Raw genomic sequence first — 21,925 nt, 5'->3', positions numbered from 1 at the left:
TTGTGGGTTCACTCATTATTGGTTAATTGAAAGAATAAGAATGGGAATTAGGGTGTCATAAGGAAGAAATGGGGACACTCAGAGGGTCAGTTGTCTAGGCTTCCCTGGGCTTTCTGAAAGAGGGAACTTATCAGGGGAAGGGCCAGTCTAAATCCTTATCTGATTGTTTTGCTAGTAGCTGTGTCACACAGCTGGCAATATGTTTACTCAGGATGGATGTCTTTTGAAATGGATGCCTCAGCAATCAAAAACTTAATGTCAAGCACTTACACTACAGAAAGCTTAATGTCAGGCACTTACACTACAGGGCAACCAGAGAGTGCAGAAGATAATACTTCCCAGCAGCAGAGAATGGCAGCAAATATCACAGAATAGACAGAAAATTCACAGCCATAGACACCATAGTTTTTTTTTTAATAATTTTTTATTATGTTAGTCACCATACAGTACATCCCTAGTTTTTGATGTAAAGTTCCATGATTCATTACTTGCGTATAACACCCAGTGCACCATGCAATACGTGCCCTCCTTAATACCCCAGGCCGGTGATAGACACCATAGTTTTCTTACCATAAGTAACAAGGCATAGCTCACACAGTCAGATGAAGAATTTGCATTCTCCCCCTTCACTTTCAGATTTAAATTTCTTACTGCTGTAACCAGTGAGTCAAAAGCAACAGAAACATTGCTATAACATTAAAAGCTTAATTTTATAGACTATGGAATATCACCATGGGACATTATCCTGGCCTACCACCAACCAAGAAAATAAAGACTTTGAGAAAACAAGAGCAGCAAAATAATCTCTGAAGGAAAATTGTCATGACCAGAAGAATTAAGAACATGTCAGTTAATACAACCAAAGGTTGTATGATGAGAAGGGCCTAATATTATGGATAACCAACATGAGGCTGATGAAGGAAACCCTGTTCTCAGCTCTTCTATCATGACCCCATTGCAGCTCTCTCTGGAGAATCCAGCAATAGAAGTGTCCCCCAGCTCTAATTCCAAGAAGCCAAACTGTCAGTTCTATTTCTCTATCAATACATCACTTGAAAGATTTATGCAGGACAAATGGTACAGGTGGGTGTAGGCTTAAGATTTTGAAGTGACACTCTTTTATTACCTTACAAATGTGTGGGTGAATTAAAACTTAACAGAATGCTGTAAAACAAGAGGTACAATCTCTTTTAAAACATGGAATTAGTAATGTCCTCAGGCTCACTCAGAATTTATTTCAAGATCATGATGACTCAGTTCCTAACACAGCAAATGCCTTTGGTGGAGAGAGTCATCCAGAGTCTACCTGTGATGTCAGATTTTCATGCTTTGGGAACTGATAATTTACTTAATTTTGAATGTGATTATTTTCTAGGTTTTTTTAGAATAAAGATTAAAATCTTTATGATACTTTCTATTTTATTTTTATATTTTTTGTGTTTCTAAGCTATGATATTGCTAAACAAGTTTCCATGAGAATTTTTTGTTTTATGTAGCTTACCATGCAGTAATTTAAAGCATTTGTTTCCCAATAAGCTTGGACAGAATTCTTTCAAATACATTACCTTATTTTTTGCACTGAATATTACTGAACTATTATTATGGCTACCTGCGTAAGAGTTCATTCAGATTTCTGTTTTGCTGCTTGCTTTTTACCCATTTTTATTTGTTTACTTTCTTTGTGTATACTGCATGCAAAATTATTCAAATTTATTTTATATTGCCTTGTTTTTTGTTATCAGTAATCACTGAAATTCTAGCCACTGTTCGTTGATCCCAATACATTTCTTTTGGAGCATGTGATTTTATACTTTTTTTCCAACAGAGTTTGTAGAATATTACTAACTATCCAGAACTTCTACTTAAGTTCCAGCCATAAAGCACTGTATTTACATGAACAAAATGACATCTTTTTAAAGCTACTTTAAAAGCACTTCCAAAATTTATATTAATAACAGGCTTATGTTATTTTTCCAAAAATGTCCTTGTATGATTGGGATGCATCTTTACATAGCAATACATTTTATACACTGGCAAATATTTTGTTTGCATTTTTGTGTTCCACTTCTCATTAAAGAATTAGAATAATCTTCATAGTTATAATTTTAATGGCAGCACCGTAGACTAGCATTTTAATTTGTCTCATTTAGTAAACTGTTCCCTGGTGTTGGACATTAAGGTTGCTTCCAACTTTCTTCCTTTTTTTTTTTTTAATCATCATCCTGACCTCCACTACAGCTAAAATCCATGTACATAGAAAAATCCATTTTCAATTTCGATGAAGTCATCTGTTAGTATAATCTAGGAGAAGGATCACTCATGGTAAAGGAACCAAGTAAGATGATGATGAATATACTTTCTGAAACAAGGGGAGTATAAATGAATTTTTTGGTTTTTGCTATGTATATTGATACAGTTTTCCAAACGGATTAGGATAAGCTATCAATTTAGAGTTATAAGTAGTTATTGATTTTTATCACAATTTCTATATAATCAGATGCTTGTATTTTTTATTTACCTTGGGGGTTTTAATTTGCATTTCTGTAGTTATTAATGAAGATTAACATTCTTTTCATGTAACTGATTATTATTTGTGCTTCTTCTCAAATCAGTTGTCTGTTTATATATCAGTTGCCAGTCATGGAATTTGGATCATAAAGGAGATGGTGCTTTTTATTAAGATGACTCAGAGAAAATCTCAGTTTTACCTTTCAGAGGCCTTTTGAATTATCTTCATTCTTCTGGACAGTTATGAAGACTAGCGAGACAAAAAGCCATGTTCACATAGTACACTTAACACTTAATAACAGACCGATAGCTGTATTCTGGTAAACAGCTTCATGTCTCAGCTTAAGAACCTTATATTCCATTTACTCATGTTTATATTTGGTTATAGCTCAAATTTGGTATCTGGACCTCTAGAAGGAAATTTGTATTGATAGCTGGATGGTAAAATTTTGAAATAGTGGTGCTAAAGAAAGCTTTAGTGGGTAGCTCAAGTGTTATATACAGAGGTGTACAAGAAAAGGCTGGATCTTTAGACAGTGTTAAGTAACTGAGAAACCTGATTTGGGCAAAGAGAATCATATGGCTTTGACTCTGCAATGTTCCTTCTAGCTTCAGTTTGAAACTTTTAGAAAACTGATTAAAGAAACCATTGGCAAGGGAGAAAAGTCTCCTCCCAGAGTGTTGAATGTAGGTAATTTAATAATTATAGTTTATTTTTAGTTTAAACCATAGTAAAGGCAAATCGTATGTGTCTCTGTGTTCTGTGCCTTTAGGGTATCTGGCTATTTCTATGTAGGGTCACCTAGTGACAACTTCAGCCAACTACAGGTAATAAACTTAGTGTTGACTGCAGAATCTAAACATACAGGGAGAAGATTTTAGGAATTGTTTTTCAGATGGGTGTTAGAAGGGGAGAGAGGAAGGAAGGTAGGAGAGAAGGTATTTCAAGAGAAAACACAAAGTTTTATACTTGGCTTTTTTTTTTAGTACTATATTTTACTAATAGATACTTGATAAATTGGATATTTTCCCCACCTTTTCTTTTCTTGACTAATTTATAATTTACACTTTTAATTTTATGACACTTGAGTCAGTAACATCTTACTGGATATTTTTATGAAGCACTATTCTAATAGATGATTCTGTATTGTGGCCCTGAAGGATGCAGTGAATGATTAAATGTAAAATTCTGCCCAGACACATGATGGAGCCACATTAAAGTGCTGCTGCCCGCAGGCTTTTTGACAGCTGTCTCCCCTGATGTGGTATTTAAATCACTGTGAAGCATTAGAATAGGAATACCAATTTGCAACCAAAACATGCTTCTGAAGCTCGAGAACCTTCAGACCAAAAAAGCTCTAGACATCACTTTGAAAGGTTTTTGATGAGCAAATTGCAAATATTAGTGCCTCTAAGCTTAAAATGTTACCTATCGAAATAGAAAAGTGAATAAATATTCTTGAGTGTAATCTCTTTTCAAGTCAAGAAAGTGAAACTAGATTGAAACAAATTGAGAAACCTAAAAATAATTTTAACTCCTACCTAGATAGAGTTCAGATGGTCAGTAATCTCACCTGGGCTTTGAACTCCTAAAACACTATAACAGTATCTGTTTATCTTTATATATTCCAGATTGCTTAATACATTACTTTGCACATAGAAGAACCTCAGGATATATAGAATTCTTTCCCTTTGTTTTCATTGAAAAAGACCTTATCACTGAAAGTGGAGCTTGCCACATTTCTATTCCTTAATGAGGAAGAACTCACATCTGGTATACTCCAAGCATGTCACTGCCAAAGACTATTAAAACCATGTTGCAGGGTACCTGGGTGGCTCAGTCAGTTAAGCGTCTGCCTTCCACTCAGGTCATGATCTCGGTTGCCCCACATCGTCAGGGCTTCCTGCTCAGCAGGGAGTCTGCCTCTCCCTCTGCTCCTCCCCCCCCCCAGCTGTGCTCACTTGTGCGTGCACACTCTCTCTCTTAAACGAATAAATAAAATCTTTAAAAATACACATGTTGCATTTTTGTAGTGATAGACATAAATTTAAGGATATTTATGAATTGTCAGCATCATTATAAAGCCCTTTATTATCAGGTCCTCTCTGACTTGTGCTTCACAGTAACCAGAGCCAGCTTCTGGGACGTGTGACCTGTGCAGTCTCATAGGGCCTTGAACTTGGCTTAATGCTTTGCTTTCACCATCTTAAAATTATTAACAACTTCTTAACAAGAGGCTGTTGTCATAGTACTAGGCCCCACAAATTATTAGCCAGCCCTGTTGGTAATTATTTCTGTCATATAATTTTACTTAACAACACTATATGATAAAACCAATGCCTTAGAGAGTTTACTTCCTTTGAAAATTTTAGTGTCTTTTAAAAGTACTGGTTCATGGGGCACCTGGGTGGCACAGTCGTTAAGCGTCTGCCTTCAGTTCAGGGCGTGATCCCAGTGTTCTGGGATCAAGCCCCACATCAGGCTCCTCTGCTAGGAGCCTGCTTCTTCCTCTCCCACTCCCTCTGCTTGTGTTCCCTCTCTCACTGGCTGTCTCTCTCTGTCAAATAAATAAAAATAAAATCTTTAAAAAAAAAGTACTGGTTCATTATTTAAAATATTTGTAGAGAGCCCATCTTCCTTTCCCTTCCCATCTCTCCTTCCCATCGCCTACGGAGGCATTGACCACAGCATGTCTGTCATCTGAAGAAATGGAGAGTAAGGGTAAGAGAGTGCAGTGGTGGCAGCTTGAATAGTTAGGAGATTGGTTACATTGAGCAAAAAACTGTTTGATTTAGCAAATAAGTAAATATACTAAAGATAAGAGAGCCAGATTTCTTACTGTCTGAAGGGATTTATAAACATTGAAAGGTAGAAAATTGAACACTGGATTAGAATTGTAATTATCAGCATGAACTCACAGATTTTTAAAATTTACATGTAGAAATAGTTATAGATGTATGTTTACGTGTGTGCATGTATGAACGCCTATATGCACATACAAATGTGTATGTATATACATAAATTTCTTGGTTGTTTACACTGAGAGAATCTGGAGGCAATGACACCTCAGTAGTGATGAGCACAGCGAATGCCCAGATCTTGATTTCTAAATACCATTCCCCAGTAAAAGTAATCAGGGCTGCTTGGAAAAATGGCTGGGGCAGCAAACATACAAAATAAACCTGGAACGTCTTGTTCCAGAAAGTAAGGAAATATTCAGAGAATGAGGACATGTCAAAAGGACCCAGAAACCAGCCTGAATACATACCCACTGGCCAAATCTAATTTAAGCAACAAAATAAATAACATTAGCATCAGATTACAATTCTTTGAATAAAAAAGGAATCCATGAGTTCATAAGTGAATAAATAAGTGGAGAAGAGAAAGTTCTTCATTGTAGTACAAGCCCAACTAATAAATGCAGAAGGGATGATAGATAATCACCAGTTTGACGGTCATAATAGGGACGGTGGAACAGGTGTCATCGGTGTATGTTAGACTAGTAGCTGGAGGGTTGATGAGGAACAAGATATTGTTCTGATACTGTGTACTTGTTTGAGCTCTCATACTGTAAACAGGTGTCCTTTTTTGCAATCTTCTGAATAACCCATTTTTCACATTTTTGTGCTTTGTGTTGATTTTGCTGTTTAAAATGGCCCCAATAGTGCTGAAGTGCTGTCTGGCATTCCTAAGCACAAGAAAGCAGTAATGAGGGGAGCCTGGGTGGCTCAGTCGTTAAGCATCTGCCTTTGGCTCAGGGCGGGATCCCGGAGTCCTGGGATCGAGCCCCACATCGGGCTCCTCTGCTGGGAGCCTGCTTCTTCCTTTCCCACTCCCCCTGCTTGTGTTCCCTCTCTCGCTGGCTGTCTCTCTCTCTCTGTCAAATAAATAAATAAAATCTTAAAAAAAAAAAAAGCTGTAATGAGCCTTCTGAAGAAAATAAATATTAGATGAGCTTCATTAAGGCATGAATTATACTGCTGCTAGCCACAAGTATTATGTTAATGAATCAGATATATGTTAAGTAAAGTATCTTTACACGAAATAAACATAAAACAGGGTTCTATGTATTGATCAGTTGAAGAAAATGTGACTAAGGCTCACAGAAACCTAACCCTGCATTTTCTGTAAGAGCGGTGTTTGAATAATTGCGACTACAGTGCCCATGGCACTTTATAGAATTTAAGTGCAGTGAATAACTAGAATCAAATGTATCTGTCCTATGATGGGTACTAACAGTGATTGCCACTGATTTTATCAGATTAATGTTATATATCGCAGGATTTTAAATTTTACCTTTAAGTCATGAAAGTACATGTATTTGTGAGTTATTTATAAAATGTCTCAGGGTAAATGGGGTGCCTGCGTGTCTCAGTTGGTTAAGCATCTGACTTCAGATCAGGTCATTATTTCAGGGTCCCGAGATTGAGCCCCAAAGCCCCACATCAGGCTCTGCACTGAGTGGGGTCTCCCTCTCCCCCTGCCCCTCCCCCCACTTGTGCACTTGCATGCGCTCTCTCTCTCTCTAAAATAAATAAAACCTTAAAAAATGTTTCAGGGTATAAAAGGGCATTTAGAAGACTTGAACTTTAATATTTAGGACAGTATATTTGTGCATTCCTTGCTGAAATCATTTTTTTTTTTACTTCACTAACCTTCATTTAGTTGCCTCTGATTACTAATTAATTTTTTTTAAGATTATTTGTTTGAGAGAGAGAGTGTGTGTGACAGGCGGGAGAGGGAGAGAGAGTCATAAGCAGACTGCTCGCTGAGCTCAGAGCCCCATGCAGGGCTCGATCTCACAACCCTGAGATCATGACCTAAGCTGATACCAAGAGCCGGACACTTAACCAACTATACCACCCAGGCACCCCTGCATCTAATTTAAAATGTATTTGATTTAAAGAAATTATAGCTCCAAAGATAGAAACTTTTTTTTTTCACCAAAAACTGTAAGTAAACCATATATATTAACTAATCACTCTAAAATATATTCTTTAATATCACTCTCATTCTGAACTCCCTGGTGTGTCATTTTCTTAAAGAATTTTGACTTATCGTTGCTTTATGTAATGTCTAATGGAAACTCTACTGGCTTCCAGAGCCTAATAGATTCACTGTATATAGCTTTTAATGCTAATTGATGGGCTTTTGATACTTTTGAGAGAGTGAGAAATCTTATTAGAATCAAATGGGTGAATTAGCTAATTGTATATACTTAACATGACTCAAGTTGATTCAAGAGCAAATGAGAAGAAAAGATATTTGGTATGTTCTTCAAATCTTTCTTCTAATGAACCAGATATTAGACAAAACAAATTGGAGACTTGTCTTTGAATAGGAAACAGATGTGCTAGGCATATTCTTCAGATTTTTTTTAACTTTTATCTTCAGATTTTTGTCTAGAAGAGGGTTTTGGGAGCTACTAAAATAGAGCTTATAACTTCACCTTTTGATTGAAATCTCCTAGATGCCTGGCACTTCATGCTGTATTAATGCCAGGGAATAAAATTTATCTCCTCTTAACTTTAGGCAAGCTGTTAATCTTCTAATGCAGAGTCACTTCTAATTTAGATTTCTAGGAAATGGGGAGGGGCGGGGGAGTATTCTTTGAGTCCAGTTGTTGGTTGAGCCAGGCTTTTGAGCTTCCTGGTTACTTATCATTCAGCAACTGTATGGGCAAGTGTTTATAAGCTATTAATAAAGCAGTGCATTAATAATAATTGTTATTTCTCCTCTTTAAACAAATTGGATTTTATTTAAAAAGACAGTTGTATTTCTTGTTTCTCTTAGTGCAAATACATGTCTTCAGCCAAAAATCATTACTGATGGTTCAGACATTTGTTTTACACTTTGTAATCTTATGAAGTGATTTTCATCGGGTGTTTCTCACAAAAACCCTGAGTGGTAGGTGAAAATCATGATTTCATGGATGGGAAAACAGGGCCAGAGAAGCCCTGAACCTTGCTTCCTGTTTACAATATTCTGCTTTTCTGATCTGCTTTGTAGGTTTTTGTTTCCTTTTTGTAATATCCCTGCCTTACTACTGTAGAGAATGATTTATATTTTACAACAGCTAATGTCTTTCTTTTGCAGAGATATTCCAATGCCCTTAGTCAGTTCAGGAGTAGAGCATGGTAATTTGAGAGAGCTGGCATTTGCAAGAATGAAAGACCTTGGAATACAGGTAAGAGTCTGATCCTAACTGTTGAGATCAAAGTCATCTGAAGCACAAAACATTTTGATACTAACTTTGACACATACTTACAGACACAAGTTTGGTCAAAAAGTTTCACATACTGAACGCATTGTTACTCCGCAACATGAACTGGAAACTAGTGGTTGCAAAGGCTGCATCTTACCCCTTGCACCCCTTTGCTTTCTTCTAAAAGAATGTAGGCTTGCTGATTTAAGAGTTGCTTTTTTACCTACTCAGATGCCAGCTATGTGTGCTCAGCTCTCTTTTTTAATTTTGAAGTACTTCTTTTTTTCTTTCTTTTGAAGTACTGGGTATTTGATTCTTGACTAGCGGTGATAGACGATACGAGCATACATTTGAAGAAACAAGGATTACATGTATAAAATGATTACCAAACAATGCTGTTGCCCACATATTCCAATGTCACGTGCCCCACTCCACCCCCATGTCTGTTCAGGTACTTACTTCTTTCACAGATATTTACTAAACATCTTTCTTCTGGCCCAGGAATCTGCAACAGTCTCTGCAGGTGACTCTTAAATCACACTAGGGTTATGACATAAATTCACAGTGCCCTAGAAACCCTTCCTTATTGCTGCTAAAGAGAAAAAGCCGGGAGTGGGGTCAAGGCCTGAGCATTGATTCCTGGGCTCTGCCTTGGAATTGTTTGTCCAATGTATTATAGCAATTAGTAGCACCAAACAAGACTATGCCTATTCTGCTTCCCAGTTTCCAGCCGTCCTTGTCTTCCAACCCCTCTCTTCTCTGAGAATACCATAACCAAAGTGACTGACCTGGCCTGGTTATCCTGATAATCTCATCGTCTAGCTGTCATCTTTAACCCAGTGTCCCTTTTAAACCTTGATAGCCTCTCTTAAACTGGGAAGACTGAAATTCAGTGATAGCCCAAAGACATCTGCTTCACACAGGCAATGTCTTTGCCAGAAAATAAGCACACACCTATCTCTGCTTTTTAAAAAGCATTCTCCAGGTGCCTGGGTGGCACGGTAGGTTAGGCTTCTGATTCTTGATTTTGGCTTGGCCTGTGATCTCAAGGTTTTGGGATCAGGCCCTATGCCAGGCTTGTGCGCTGGGCATGGAGACTGCTTGGGATTCTCTTTCACCCTCTCCCTCTGCCCTTGCCCCCCCCCCAAAAAAGGTATTCTCTCATAGCCCCTCTCCAAAGGCACGTAACTATGGTGTGTTCACATGCAAACTACTATATAGAATTGCTGTAGCTTAAAGACAACATCTAAATGTAATAGATTTGTAATTACAGAGACTTGTGACTCTTGTTCGCTACATCAGCAAAGCATTATCATCTTCGGCTGGTTCCTGGGACATGGAAATAGCTTTGTTTTTATAGAACTGAATAATGAGCTCTTATTTTTCTCATGGAGTTCTATACGTATATAACTACTTCATAAATATGCTATTTTGGTAATATAGCTTGCATGACATCATCACATTTCCTAGCATGATCTTTTCTCACTGGTAGAAAATGTTAGAATCCGGACAATAATTTTAAAATTTGTTCTGTAGGGGAAAATATACCATATAACAGAATACTTTAAGAATTTTGTAATTATAAATGTCAAGCTGTGTAATATGCACACTGGGTTGTGGACTAGAAGTGAGAGTCGCGTCACATGAGCTTGGCCGTGTAGAGACCAGGCACTGCGTGCGTATCATCTGCAGGCAGCTCCGTGCCTCCTAGTGATACTCTCGCGACTATGGCTAAGACTTTTTTCTTCCTTTTTTCCTCCCTTCCTTCCTCCCATCCTTTCTTCCACAATGCCCTTCTCTGAAAAGAAAACAAAAAACAAAAAAAAAAACCCACACCAGTCTTTCAGCATCCCTCTTTTTGACCTTTGTAAAATGATACGAACATGGTGATGCTAAAAATATTAACTGCCATAAAATGGTGAAGGTTTTAAAAAATTACGAATTTGCTTTTTATTCTTCTATATACATAGTTTTGGATTGTACTTTCAGGTATAGTTATGTCCCCTGGGTAAACCTATTTTCAGATTTTAGGACATATGTTATTTACTTTGAGTATTATATATTGATCTCAGAATTCTAAGCTTGTTTTTAAAACGTTACTGTACTAACTTTATACTTTGTTTCCTTCCCCCGTCCTTAGATTTATTAAAGATGGTTTTATTTTTAAATTTAGTTCTTTTTCTCTCATTGTAAATTATGTCCAAACTGAATTTCCAGCCCAGGGTTTGATGGAAAGGTGTGAATAAAAATTGAATTAGTTACCACAGTTTTGTATTTGCCCCTCTCATCCACCTTTTTTTTTTTTTTTCTCTCTTTTTTTTTTTGGCAGTGTCGAGATGTAAGAACCAGAGAGGTTGGAATCCAAGAAATTCATCACAAAGTACGGCCCTACCAGGTTAGTTTCTTCATTTTATAGAGAGATTGGGTCCTGTTCATAAATCTTTGGCAAGCCTGGACCCACGCTTTCTAACCAACAGGACTGATCCTTAGAAGTTAATAATAAGTAAACTAAGCAAAGACTAATTTGAGGATCAGATATGGATGTCAAGACAGGAAAGGCAAGTATGAGGGTGGGTGAATCGTAGAAGAACCAGGCTAGGAAAACCAAGTCTGAGCTTCATTCTGGATCATCACAATCCACCAGAAGTTTCTGCAGGGTTAGAAATGTTCTATAATCTGCGCCATCCAATATGGTGTCAGCCACCAGCCACATGTGATATGTGACTCGTAAGCACTTGAAAAGTGGCCAGTGCAGCTAAGGAACTGAGTTTTTAATTTTACTTACGTTTAATTAATTCAAATATAAATAGCCACATGCAGCTAGTGGCTACCTTCACGTAGAGCTGGATGTGATGTTTATTTCTGTGTGTACAGCTATTAAATTCTACCCCATTGGTGGTAATCAAATGAGTGGATGGGCCCTTATCCACAGGGTTCCACAAAACTTAAGCTTAATGCCCAAAGCATTCATGTCTGTAATGAGTTAACTCCTCTCCTATATACCTATAATGCCTAGCTGTGTGCCACATTTCCTGTGGGAGTTAACTCTCTTGTGGAACCCCATTTGAGAAAGACCAGATGATACCTGCATTGATATTTTTAACATTTGGGACCTTGTGAGGAAAAAGTAGACCCAAACACAGTTCATCTTTTTTCCAAATTCCTTTGCAGTTAAGTTACTTAGCAAACATTAAGTTTGAGAAGAAACATAAGCATTAGTCTGAATTGTTCACCTCACTAAGGGTACAATCCACCCATTTTTGGAATGTGTCTGGGTGTGACCATGTCCACATATGTAGGTTTCTCTATGCATATTGTTACATATTGCTTATGTAGATGCAAAGTTCAAGGGCCACTTGAACAATGAGTTGAAGAGTCAAAAGCCTATGTAGATTGCTCCCAAAAGGGCTTCCCCCAAAAGCTACTTTCCAGTGCTTGAATTTTCTTTGGTGTTTAAATCTTATAACTAACTAGGCATAATATTTTAAAGGGCTCATCCCTTTAAAGGAATACCATACTTTCTTAAAGTCCCATCAAGAAACAAGTGACCAATAACACATTTTTCCCCCAAAAGCAGGTTTTAGTGGAAGAGATAAAGGCTAGACATGAAACTGTTGAGCCACCTGACTGTTCTGGGGCTCAGTGGTGCTCCCAGGAGCTAGAGATGTGATATAATGTATAATTTTACCTTAGAGACTCTTCATGGAGGATCAAAGATTGAAGTACAGAGAAGCATTTACTAAGTCTGATCGCAGCAAGAAACTCAAGGTTAATGAAGTTCAAATATGTTTTCCTTTTATAATATTCCATGAACAAGGCATGAACTCTTATTTAATCATTGATATGTGAGAGTAGACAAGTAAAAAGAAACATAATTTATGATTATTCATTCTTTATCCTTAATTGGGTATATTAGCCTACATAAGTAAACACTTAAAACAATGAATTTTGTTCTCTAATTAAAAAAATATGTTTTTCTCTAATTTAAAATTTTTTTTAATTTTTCTTAAACAGGTTGAATTGGTAAGGAGAGATTATGTTGCAAATGGTGGCTGGGAAACATTCTTATCTTATGAAGACCCAGATCAAGACATATTGATTGGCCTCCTGCGATTACGAAAGTGTTCAGAGGAAACCTTCCGTTTTGAACTGGTTGGAGGTGTTTCCATAGTTCGAGAGCTGCATGTGTATGGAAGTGTAGTCCCTGTGAGCAGTCGAGATCCTACTAAATTTCAGCATCAGGTATCCTGTATTCCATTTCTATTTGACTGTAATTAAGAAATTGCCCAGGGATGCCTGGGTGGCACAGTCAGTTAAGCATCTGACTTGATTTCGGCTCAGGTCATGATCTCAGGGTCGTGAGAATGAGCCCTGCATTGGGCTCTTTGCTGATCTTGGAGCCTGCTTGAGATTCTCGCTCTCCCTCTGCCCCTCCCCCCCACTTACTCTCACAAGTGCATGCACTCTCTCTCTCAAAAATAGATTAATAAGGAAGGAATGAAGGAAGGAGAAAAAAATTGCCCAAAGGTGGAAAAGTGAAAAAGAATGGGTTGGGCGGTACAGAGGAAGAGACCGTGAAAGAGGAAGTAGGACAAGTAAGACAAGTACAAAAACCGAGGAACTAAAATTTTATGTTCAGGGTTGTTTTCTCTCCAAGTTGTACCCTTTTGGGTGTGAGAGGAAAAGGATTGAGAGAGAAATTTGAGACTCAGTCAAGTAGAATATAGTATTAGATTGAACCAAATAAAATTGCTATTTTTGGAAGTGAGAAATGGTCTAATACCAGCGATTTCTTATGATTCAACTATGTATTATGAAATCAAAGCCAATGATAATGTAAAAGCACTTGTGAAATATAAAGCTCTTCATAGATGCAAGCTGTATCTGATAGATAGTGAAATGCTATTCCACTCCCTACAAACAACCTAAATAAACAAATAACTCACTTTTTCAGATTTCCAGAAAATGGCTTAAAACCACTAATGGTGGATATAGCATAAACCCCAAACTTGGTGATTTAAGAATATTGCCTGGTTTCAAAAACCTTTTAGAAATTGGAGGGGTGACTAATAGTATTAAGACAAGATTAGATGCCCCAGACTTCATCACCTGGAGATTGCCTAGAGCTTATTTAAAAAGAGACGGAAGTTGAGAGGGAATTGCCCCCTTCCTGTGATGAGATTGCATCATCCACAGAATACCTTTTGATGGCTTTTATTGCAAAATTATTGCCTTTTTTACTAGTCTGCTATAGTGTATTTTTGGTATAATTGAATGGTTTTTCTTATCCCCATAATTTTTTTTTGTCACTCTTATTTTAGCAGATTTTAGCAACTACTGAATATTAGCCTTTTTGTTTTGCAGACCCTTCTTAATGACTTCCTTCTTAATTCCCTAACCTCTCTTTTGCTCTTTCCAGGGATTTGGCATGCTGCTGATGGAGGAGGCAGAAAGAATAGCTAGAGAAGAACACGGATCTGGGAAAATAGCTGTTATATCAGGTAACTAGAGGAAGACAGAGTTGATGATTCAGTCGCATTTTTAACTTGGTATCACAATTAAAACGATCTCAGGCCTCTCTTGCCCCTATTTATGATTATTCACAATTGGGCAGAGTATAATAGTGAAAGACCTATGGTCAAACACAGAATTCCTGCAAGCAGTTTGGTGGCATAATCTCAGAAGCATCCATTTCTGAGTGGCAAGACCAGTAATCTGGATCCTGTCTTCCTTGCTGTCTGTCACACCAGTCCTCTGTCTAGCCCACTAGTTATGGTCATTTCTTCTCTTACACTTTGTGCCCACTCTGTCTGAGAAAATGAAATTTGGTGGTAAGGGTCCAAGAAAAAGTAAACCAATATGGCCATTATCAATATTGTTGTTCAGAAACTGAAAATGGAACTCAGGTGCCAGTATGAGATGTTTAAAGGTAGAGTTCTTTGCTCCTTAAATATTGTCCTCAGTGACTTTGCTTCTGGGAAACAGCTTTCCCCTGTTTGGAAGTTTCCCCATACTTTGTCTAGGACATCAGGTAATTGGGGAAGTGGGCACAAAAAGGAAATTCTAGTATGAATGGAGCAAAAATAACATATATACCCTTTCACTCCTACACTTTAGTACTATATCCTTACAAAAACTGCTCTTCCCAATCAGAAGCTAACATGGGAGAAAGCTATGATCAGAACATTGGTTGTTTTTCCTCCAGCATTTGTTTTCCCATTAGAAAACATTCTCTCTTAAAGGCAGATTATTTTCTTTTAAATCTTTTAAATAATCTTTCTGAAAACGAAAGTTGAAATATATTTTTTTAAATCAATAAGTTGTTGCTAATCAATAAATCGATACCCTTGCCTAGATATTAACAATTATAATTATGAAAATGTAATGACCCAGGCTCACTTAATCATTTAGTCTGGCTGTGGTTTTTGGTATAATCCAGACAGATTAGTAAAACATTTCTTAACATGGCTAGCTTTTTATATATTTTCCTCTGTTATCTTTAATTTCACTAAAGAAGAGGGAACTAAATGAGGCTCACCTGATTGATACTGATATTTGTAATAAAAAAATGTTTACCTCTCAACTGTTTAACCTGTGGTTGTTCAGAAGTCAACCTTTCCTGGTACCAGGAAGGGCCAGCCTGACTCAGGACTCCTTCTACACACAACTGTGGAGGGTTGAGAGCACCTGAAATTTCAGTGGTCCCTTTTGCCTAGAGCACTGCCAGTGTTTTCAGCACAGTACTTCTCAAGTCTTAAATGTGCCCATGCTTCACCTGGAGATCTTGTTAGAATGTAGGCTGGTGATGGGTATTAAGGAGGGCACGTATTGCATGGTGCACTGGGTGTTATACTCAAGTAATGAATCATGGAACTTTACATCAAAAACTAGGGTTGTACTGTATGGGACTAACATAATATAATAAAAAAATATTATTTAAAAAAAAAAGAATGTAGATTCCGACTCATTCAGTCTGGGATGGGGCTTGAGCGTCATATTTCTAACCAGCTCTCAGTGATACTTACACCTGTTGTTTCTTCAGACCACACTTTGAGTAGCAAGGTTTTCATATTCTCTTCCAAATCATTAAGGTCAGGATAGTCTCTGTGGCCCTGGCAGTGCCTGTGCTCCCACAGTCTGCTGTGCAATCACATGGTTTTCTGGTGTCTGTGGGAACATCATCAATTTTAAAACTGAAGAACATTGGTATTCTATCACTTCTCCACATTATTTAATTAGCCTTCATAATATCTATCTCTTTTTAGAAGTGTTACATGCACAGAGGGCCCCTGACTTGCCTGAGGTTCTATTCAGTTGCCCATAAGAGCCTCAGTTACTGTTTTTTATGAGCAGGGTGTCTTTCTAAGTGGAAATCCGCATCTGTTCTCTTTATGGCTTTTTATCATAATCTAAATAATAGCTCAATTTCAGATCATCTGCCTGTAGAATTTTTAAAATAGTAAGAGACTTACTGAAAATAGGGAAGAACCTTTCTCCTTATCAGCACTACAATAGGACCACTAGATTTCTGTATAGGGGGTTTCTTTTGGCCAGTTTCTGTAGAAGCAGTCCTGGATTGTCTTTTTGAACCAAAGTGAGTTCTGTAGGAGGAAGGAAGCATTACTTCCTGTTACTCTAGTCTATAAGCTGGACCATTGCTTTCTATTGAGGAAATCACATAGGGCCTTGACTTTCTCTTTGACTCAACATCTGATCACCTTTCAAATGAAAAAGCCAAGAACATTTGCTCTCTGTATGATGCATTTTATTTCTCTAATTTAGAAATATATTACTATTCCAGTTAAGTTTCTGAATCAGACACCTGAGATGTCCATTATGCAGAACTTTGAGTTGTGCAGATTTAATGTATTATTATCACGTCTTTTATGTTGCTTTTGTCCTTCCATGTTTGTTCATTTTTTACTTTGAGTATAGTGGGTGTGGTTGTGTGTGTGTGTGTATGTGTGTGTGTGTGTATTTTAATTCGTTTTTTTAAAAAGTCAAACAGTTGTTCTCCATAAATGGATCCTTGGAATGAAAAACTCTGCGATCTCAGGGGTGTTTGTGCACTGTGCTTACTCACAGTGCATCATTAGACGGGCTGTATAGGAGGAGACACGTGGCGGGGAGAGGGTTTGGATTCCATTCCTGTGTTGACAGTAGCACTCCTTGTGATCTTGGATAATTTCACTTGATCTCCATGGACCTTTCTTTCCTTACTAAAAACAACTGAGGTAGGTTATCTGTCACAGTTCTAGAGTCTAAAACTCTGCCCCTCAGTGTCTTCACGAACTCTTTTAGGGCTCAAAGTAACCAATTATGTTTTACTGATTACATCTTAAGTAGATTCTTTTCTAAAACCATGTTAGGAAGCCCTTCAACTTCATTAGTTATTGAGTTCTGTCTCCTTGTGCATTGGGTATTTGATGATAAAGATTATACAGTTTCCCATAGGTAGGTTATCCTATCCATGATTTGTGGATGCATATTGACTTCAGTCACAATTTGGTGATACTTTGTGACCTAAGCGTCCTGTGTTTTTTCTGACCTTGTCCTTGATTTGTAAATCCATCCTTGTTCTGGTCTGTAGGTTTTTGTACACAGTGGTGGCCTAGATATTCTGTCCTGGCATAACTAGTAGCTTGAGCAAGGGAGAGACAGGTCATTTATCATTCTGGTTACTGTGACTGTAAGAGTAATGCACTTATGTAGAGGGTTTTTTTAATTACATTCGGATTCATTATGACTTCCCCTCAACTTGCCAGCAGATTTTTTGTTACTTGGATTTATAATCTTTGATTCTGCCTCTAGACAGTATGATTAACTGCACAGTAGATGTGATTTGAAACACTAGTCAGAAAGACTCCATGTGTTCTATTTTTCCCTATTAAAAATAAATTGGTTTTTATCTCTGTTACCTCAATAGATTTTATTTCTAGAGGGTATATACTGAATATTTTACAGCTGATTGATCCTTTTTTAAAAAGATTAACTTTATAGCTTACATGAGAAAATTGAAAATTTTCTTGTTTATTGGAGTCAAATGAAGCACTTTCTTAGACTTTTAAGATTATTCATCCTATTTTTTTAAGTATGTATATTTGTCTTAGTAGACTGTGTTTTAAAGTTAACCATCAACTCTAAATGTGAAAATTAAAGCAAAAGTGAAATGTTTGGCTTCATCAACATCAAAATCACCAAGCGTGTTGAAGATCTGAGTTCAAGGACCCAGTGCTGAGAGGCCAGGGAGTACAAGATGCTGCCCTGTCGTTGAGGAATGTTGCTATTGGACTGCACGGCTAACTCAGTCTTCACCCCACAAATTATCCTTAACTGCAGAGGAAGATAAATTTTTCTCTCTACTTACATCTCAACTCATGATTAATTGCCTCAGAATAAGAAAGTAATCTTTTTCTACATACAAAAATGGGTAAATCGATAGGATAAGAGCAACCAGTTTACAAAATAATGTGTAGGCAGTTAATTACTGCTAAATATCCAAGCAATTAATTAGTCCCCATTACATCCAAGTGCTTTAGTGTCTCTCCCCAACTTACTCATGTAGCTTCTATCAACATACATCTGCTTAAGATTAACAAATCATATCAACTTAAAAGCAGTGATGTTTATGTGGATGATGAACGTTCTTTCTAATACGTTAAGATGAAGCAGTTTTTTCTTTCCCTGTCGTATGGTGTAAAGTGCAGGTGATCATACCATAGAACCTAACTACAACATTTGAAATGCCATCACTAATAATCACCATGGAAACCGGAGATCTCTGATGTTACACTGCCCGTACCACTTCCAAAAGGGCAAATATAACTGTTGATAGCTACTATTTAAAAAGCCACTTAATACCCCTGACAGAATGATTTTTTTTCTTCTGGCAATTTTGGCTAGGTATCAGATCCAATCATGTTACCGTTTCTGTTTGCCAAGCTAATTGCTATGCATCAAGACGAACAGCTATTCCCCAAGCTCCCCCTAGTACCTTCGTCATAAGCGGTATTCTATTTATGTTCTTTCAAGTAGAAAATTAATATGGCCATTGGCCAAGAATTGTACAAGGCTGATAGATCACACAGTGGTGGTGAGAAATGAGGAAAATGTCCGAATGGTTGATGACAGAAATCACTGAAGTCAGAGACTGTTAGCCATTTTGTTTAAACCCATTAAACAGGCACAGAAGAGGGAAGGGAAGAAGGTAAATATACAGGGTAAGTAAACCTTAAGCCTTAAACATAGAGTGAGTAAACAAGTCCCTGTGGAGATGAGATCATTCTAAATCATGATGCTCAGAATATGATCCTAAGGCTACATCTATAGTTCCAACCAGTGAAAAAAACATCAACATGCCTGTACCTTATATAACCCAATATGGTTTCCCAGGACCAAAATGAATGGTCTGGTACCCCAGAGCCAGTGTTTAGTGATATGTGGGCAGAAAATAACAGTCGTTTGGTTTCATTAAACTACAGATGGCTTAGATTTACTTATTGGACCCCAGAAACCTCACCTGTATTCCAGGCTGCAACCCCTTCTCCCTTAATTTAAGGTGAGGGTAGTTTTATTCTTTGCATGATAATCTAGGTGGAAAGAAGTGTGCATTTGTAACTAGATCTGTCTGGTAATGGACTCATAATCCTTACCAAAATGCCTAGGAAAGCTTTTCCTCATTTTGGCTTATCTGTGTGCTGATGGACACAGGAAGCCTGCCAAAGAAAGGCAGACGGGTCTGTGCTGCACATGCGCGTGTGCATAGCGCTTCTCAGAAAGGAAGGGAAGAGATGGTGCGCTCTTGTTTCTGTCTCATCCCTTTACATAATTTCTCTTTTAATAAATTACTCCCTAATTAAATGCACATTGTTAGGGTTCTGTATATTCCTCTGTTTCTCACACTTCAGTATTCTAACAGTTATACATCCTTCTTTTTTTGGTTCATGTTCCCACAGGATTTTATCATGGTGGTGGCTAATATCTTTCTTTTTGAAGACAATAGATACAACATAAAATACTGCTTTGCTACCAGGATTTTCTTAATTTTAGCATCATTATTAATCAGACTAGCATTGATGATGCTAGATAAGAAATTAGCTAAGTGTTTGCTAATTGGTGTCTGTATTGCCACTGGACTGTGGAGACATTGTTGCCCAGCTCCTCTCAGGACTCTATTCCCTGACTTGACATTTACTCATTTGTAGGTGAATCAGGTACCAGATTGTAGTACTTTGCATATCGAGTGCATTATACTCATCCCTCCCTTGGTATCTCATGACTATATTAATTAAGGCATGTTTTTCAAGTGTTCCTGAATAAGCCACTAGTGAGTTTCCACTGTTTGGATCTCTCCAGCAGCTGGATTTATGGTGAGGTTTCTTAGGCCGGAGCTAGTGATCCGGGTAGGTAGTAGCTTGTTGGCCCTTGAGGGACAGCATCTGGCAAGTGCTGTTGCTCTTCCCAGGTCCTTGCTAGCGAGTCGCCTTGTGTCTCAGAAATAGGCACATGAGCATCCCAGAGGACAGCCTTGCTAATGTCGATGCACATTTGTTGCTTTTTCTCCCCATTCTTGTTCCTCTTAGTTTTTGGATATTGGGAGTTACGACTGTGCGCTTCTGCTTGGGAAGAGGAATAGTGTTATGTCACGTGGCTCCTAATAATATTCCCGTGAGGTCTGGAAGCTTGACTGCCTTTATTGTAAAGTTAGACACTTCACAGACTTTTTTCTGAGGCAGGAAACCTTCTCCAAAGTGGTCTAGTCTAGACTACTCATCATCTGCTGTCTGTCACAAAGTCTGTTTTTAGTTTGTTGCAATGTTAACTCTTTATCAATGTAACTTTCATATGATTAGTTCTGTTCTTTTCTGTGAATATTTGACATTGCTATAATCTATTCAATTTGATAAAACTTTCCTCTTTTAGATTAGAGGCAAGGATTTGGCAGATTCTTCCCCTTCGGGTGAGCAGATCACTAATGCTGGAAAACATTGATGCTGCTTTCCTTAGCAACTAAGATGCTGCTTTTATGGAGTCTTTTAGTTTAAGTATTTCTAACTCCAACAGAGCATAACACAGGGAATTTTTTATTCTTTGGTCAGCCTGGCTTAAACTGTTGTCTCTGACTAATAGCTCACATTTCCAAGACATTAACTGGTAGATTTAGGGTTTTAGATAGTGGTGGTGGGATATGTTTCTTTATCCCCTCCCCCCATCCTCTGAGCATCCAGTTGTCCAGTTTGTCCACTATTTATGAATGAATCACTGATGTTTGGTATACCAGTCCAGAAGCCCCAGATCTAGACCCTGTGTGCTCTGTTACCTCTTATTGCAAATCCTGCTAATTAGTGATTGTTTTGGTTATTTCTTGTTGTGTAACACACCACACCAAGATTTGGTGGCTTAATAGAACAACTATTTTATTTTCTTAGTGATTCTGTGGGTCAGAAATTCAGCAGGGCATAGAAGGGATGGCTCATTTCTGTTTCATGATGTCTAGAGCCTTAGCTGGGGGGGGCTTAAATGGCTGTCAGCTGACTAGGTTGGCTTGTCTGGAGTCTCAGTTCTAGCCAGTAGCAGGTGCTCAGTTCATACTGTCAACATGAGCACCTTGGTTCTTTTCCAGATGACTTGCACATCTCATAGCGTGAAAGGCTGGGCTCTAAGAGGAAGGGAACAAAGATTTGGGCTTAGAAGTCCCGGCACATCTTATATTCATTATCTGTTTCTGTGTAATAAATAACCACAAAACTTAGTGGCTGAAAGCAACAAGCAGTTATTGCATAGTTTCTGTAGGCCAGAAATCTAGAAGTGACTTAGCTGGGTACCTCTTTGGCTCATAGTATCTCATAAAGCTGCAGGTAAGGTGTCAGCTGGGGATGTAATCATTTCAGGACTTAACTGGGGTTGAAAGATCCACAGCCAGGTTTACCGTGTGGTTTTGGCAGGCTTCAGTTCCTCACAGGCTGTTGGTTGTAGGGCCACAGTTCCTCACCATGCCACATAGGCCTCTCTATAGGGCTGCTCATCACATGTCAGCTTGCTTCCCCCAGTAGAGTGATCACAGAGACAGCCCCTTGAGATGGAAGCCACAGTCCTTATACCTAGTCTTAGAAGAGAGTCAAGTCCAGCCCACCTTGAAAGGGAAGGGATTATGCAAGACTGAATACCAGCAGATAGTGACCTTTGGGAGTCATCTTAGAGACTGCCTACCA

At 38.0% G+C, this 21,925-nt stretch overlaps 1 protein-coding gene across 3 annotated transcripts in view; it reads left to right on the top strand.

Moving 5' to 3' along the window:
• The window catches only part of ELP3 (elongator acetyltransferase complex subunit 3), a 121,139-nt gene that overhangs the window by 82,461 nt on the left and 16,753 nt on the right, over positions 1–21,925 (top strand). For all 3 annotated transcript variants that reach the window (XM_045774118.2, XM_045774117.2, XM_045774116.2), the window contains 4 exons: positions 8,606–8,696; positions 11,044–11,109; positions 12,729–12,956; positions 14,134–14,215. In XM_045774118.2, the coding sequence (XP_045630074.2) occupies positions 8,606–8,696; positions 11,044–11,109; positions 12,729–12,956; positions 14,134–14,215 (467 nt within the window). The remainder of the gene's footprint in view (positions 1–8,605; positions 8,697–11,043; positions 11,110–12,728; positions 12,957–14,133; positions 14,216–21,925) is intronic.

The sequence above is a fragment of the Ursus americanus genome, chromosome 13 (genome assembly GCF_024610735.1).
Source record: "Ursus americanus isolate L20-20 chromosome 13, mUrsAme1.1.p, whole genome shotgun sequence".
NCBI classification, from domain to species: domain Eukaryota; kingdom Metazoa; phylum Chordata; class Mammalia; order Carnivora; family Ursidae; genus Ursus; species Ursus americanus.
This window is presented reverse-complemented; position numbering and strand designations above follow the sequence as displayed.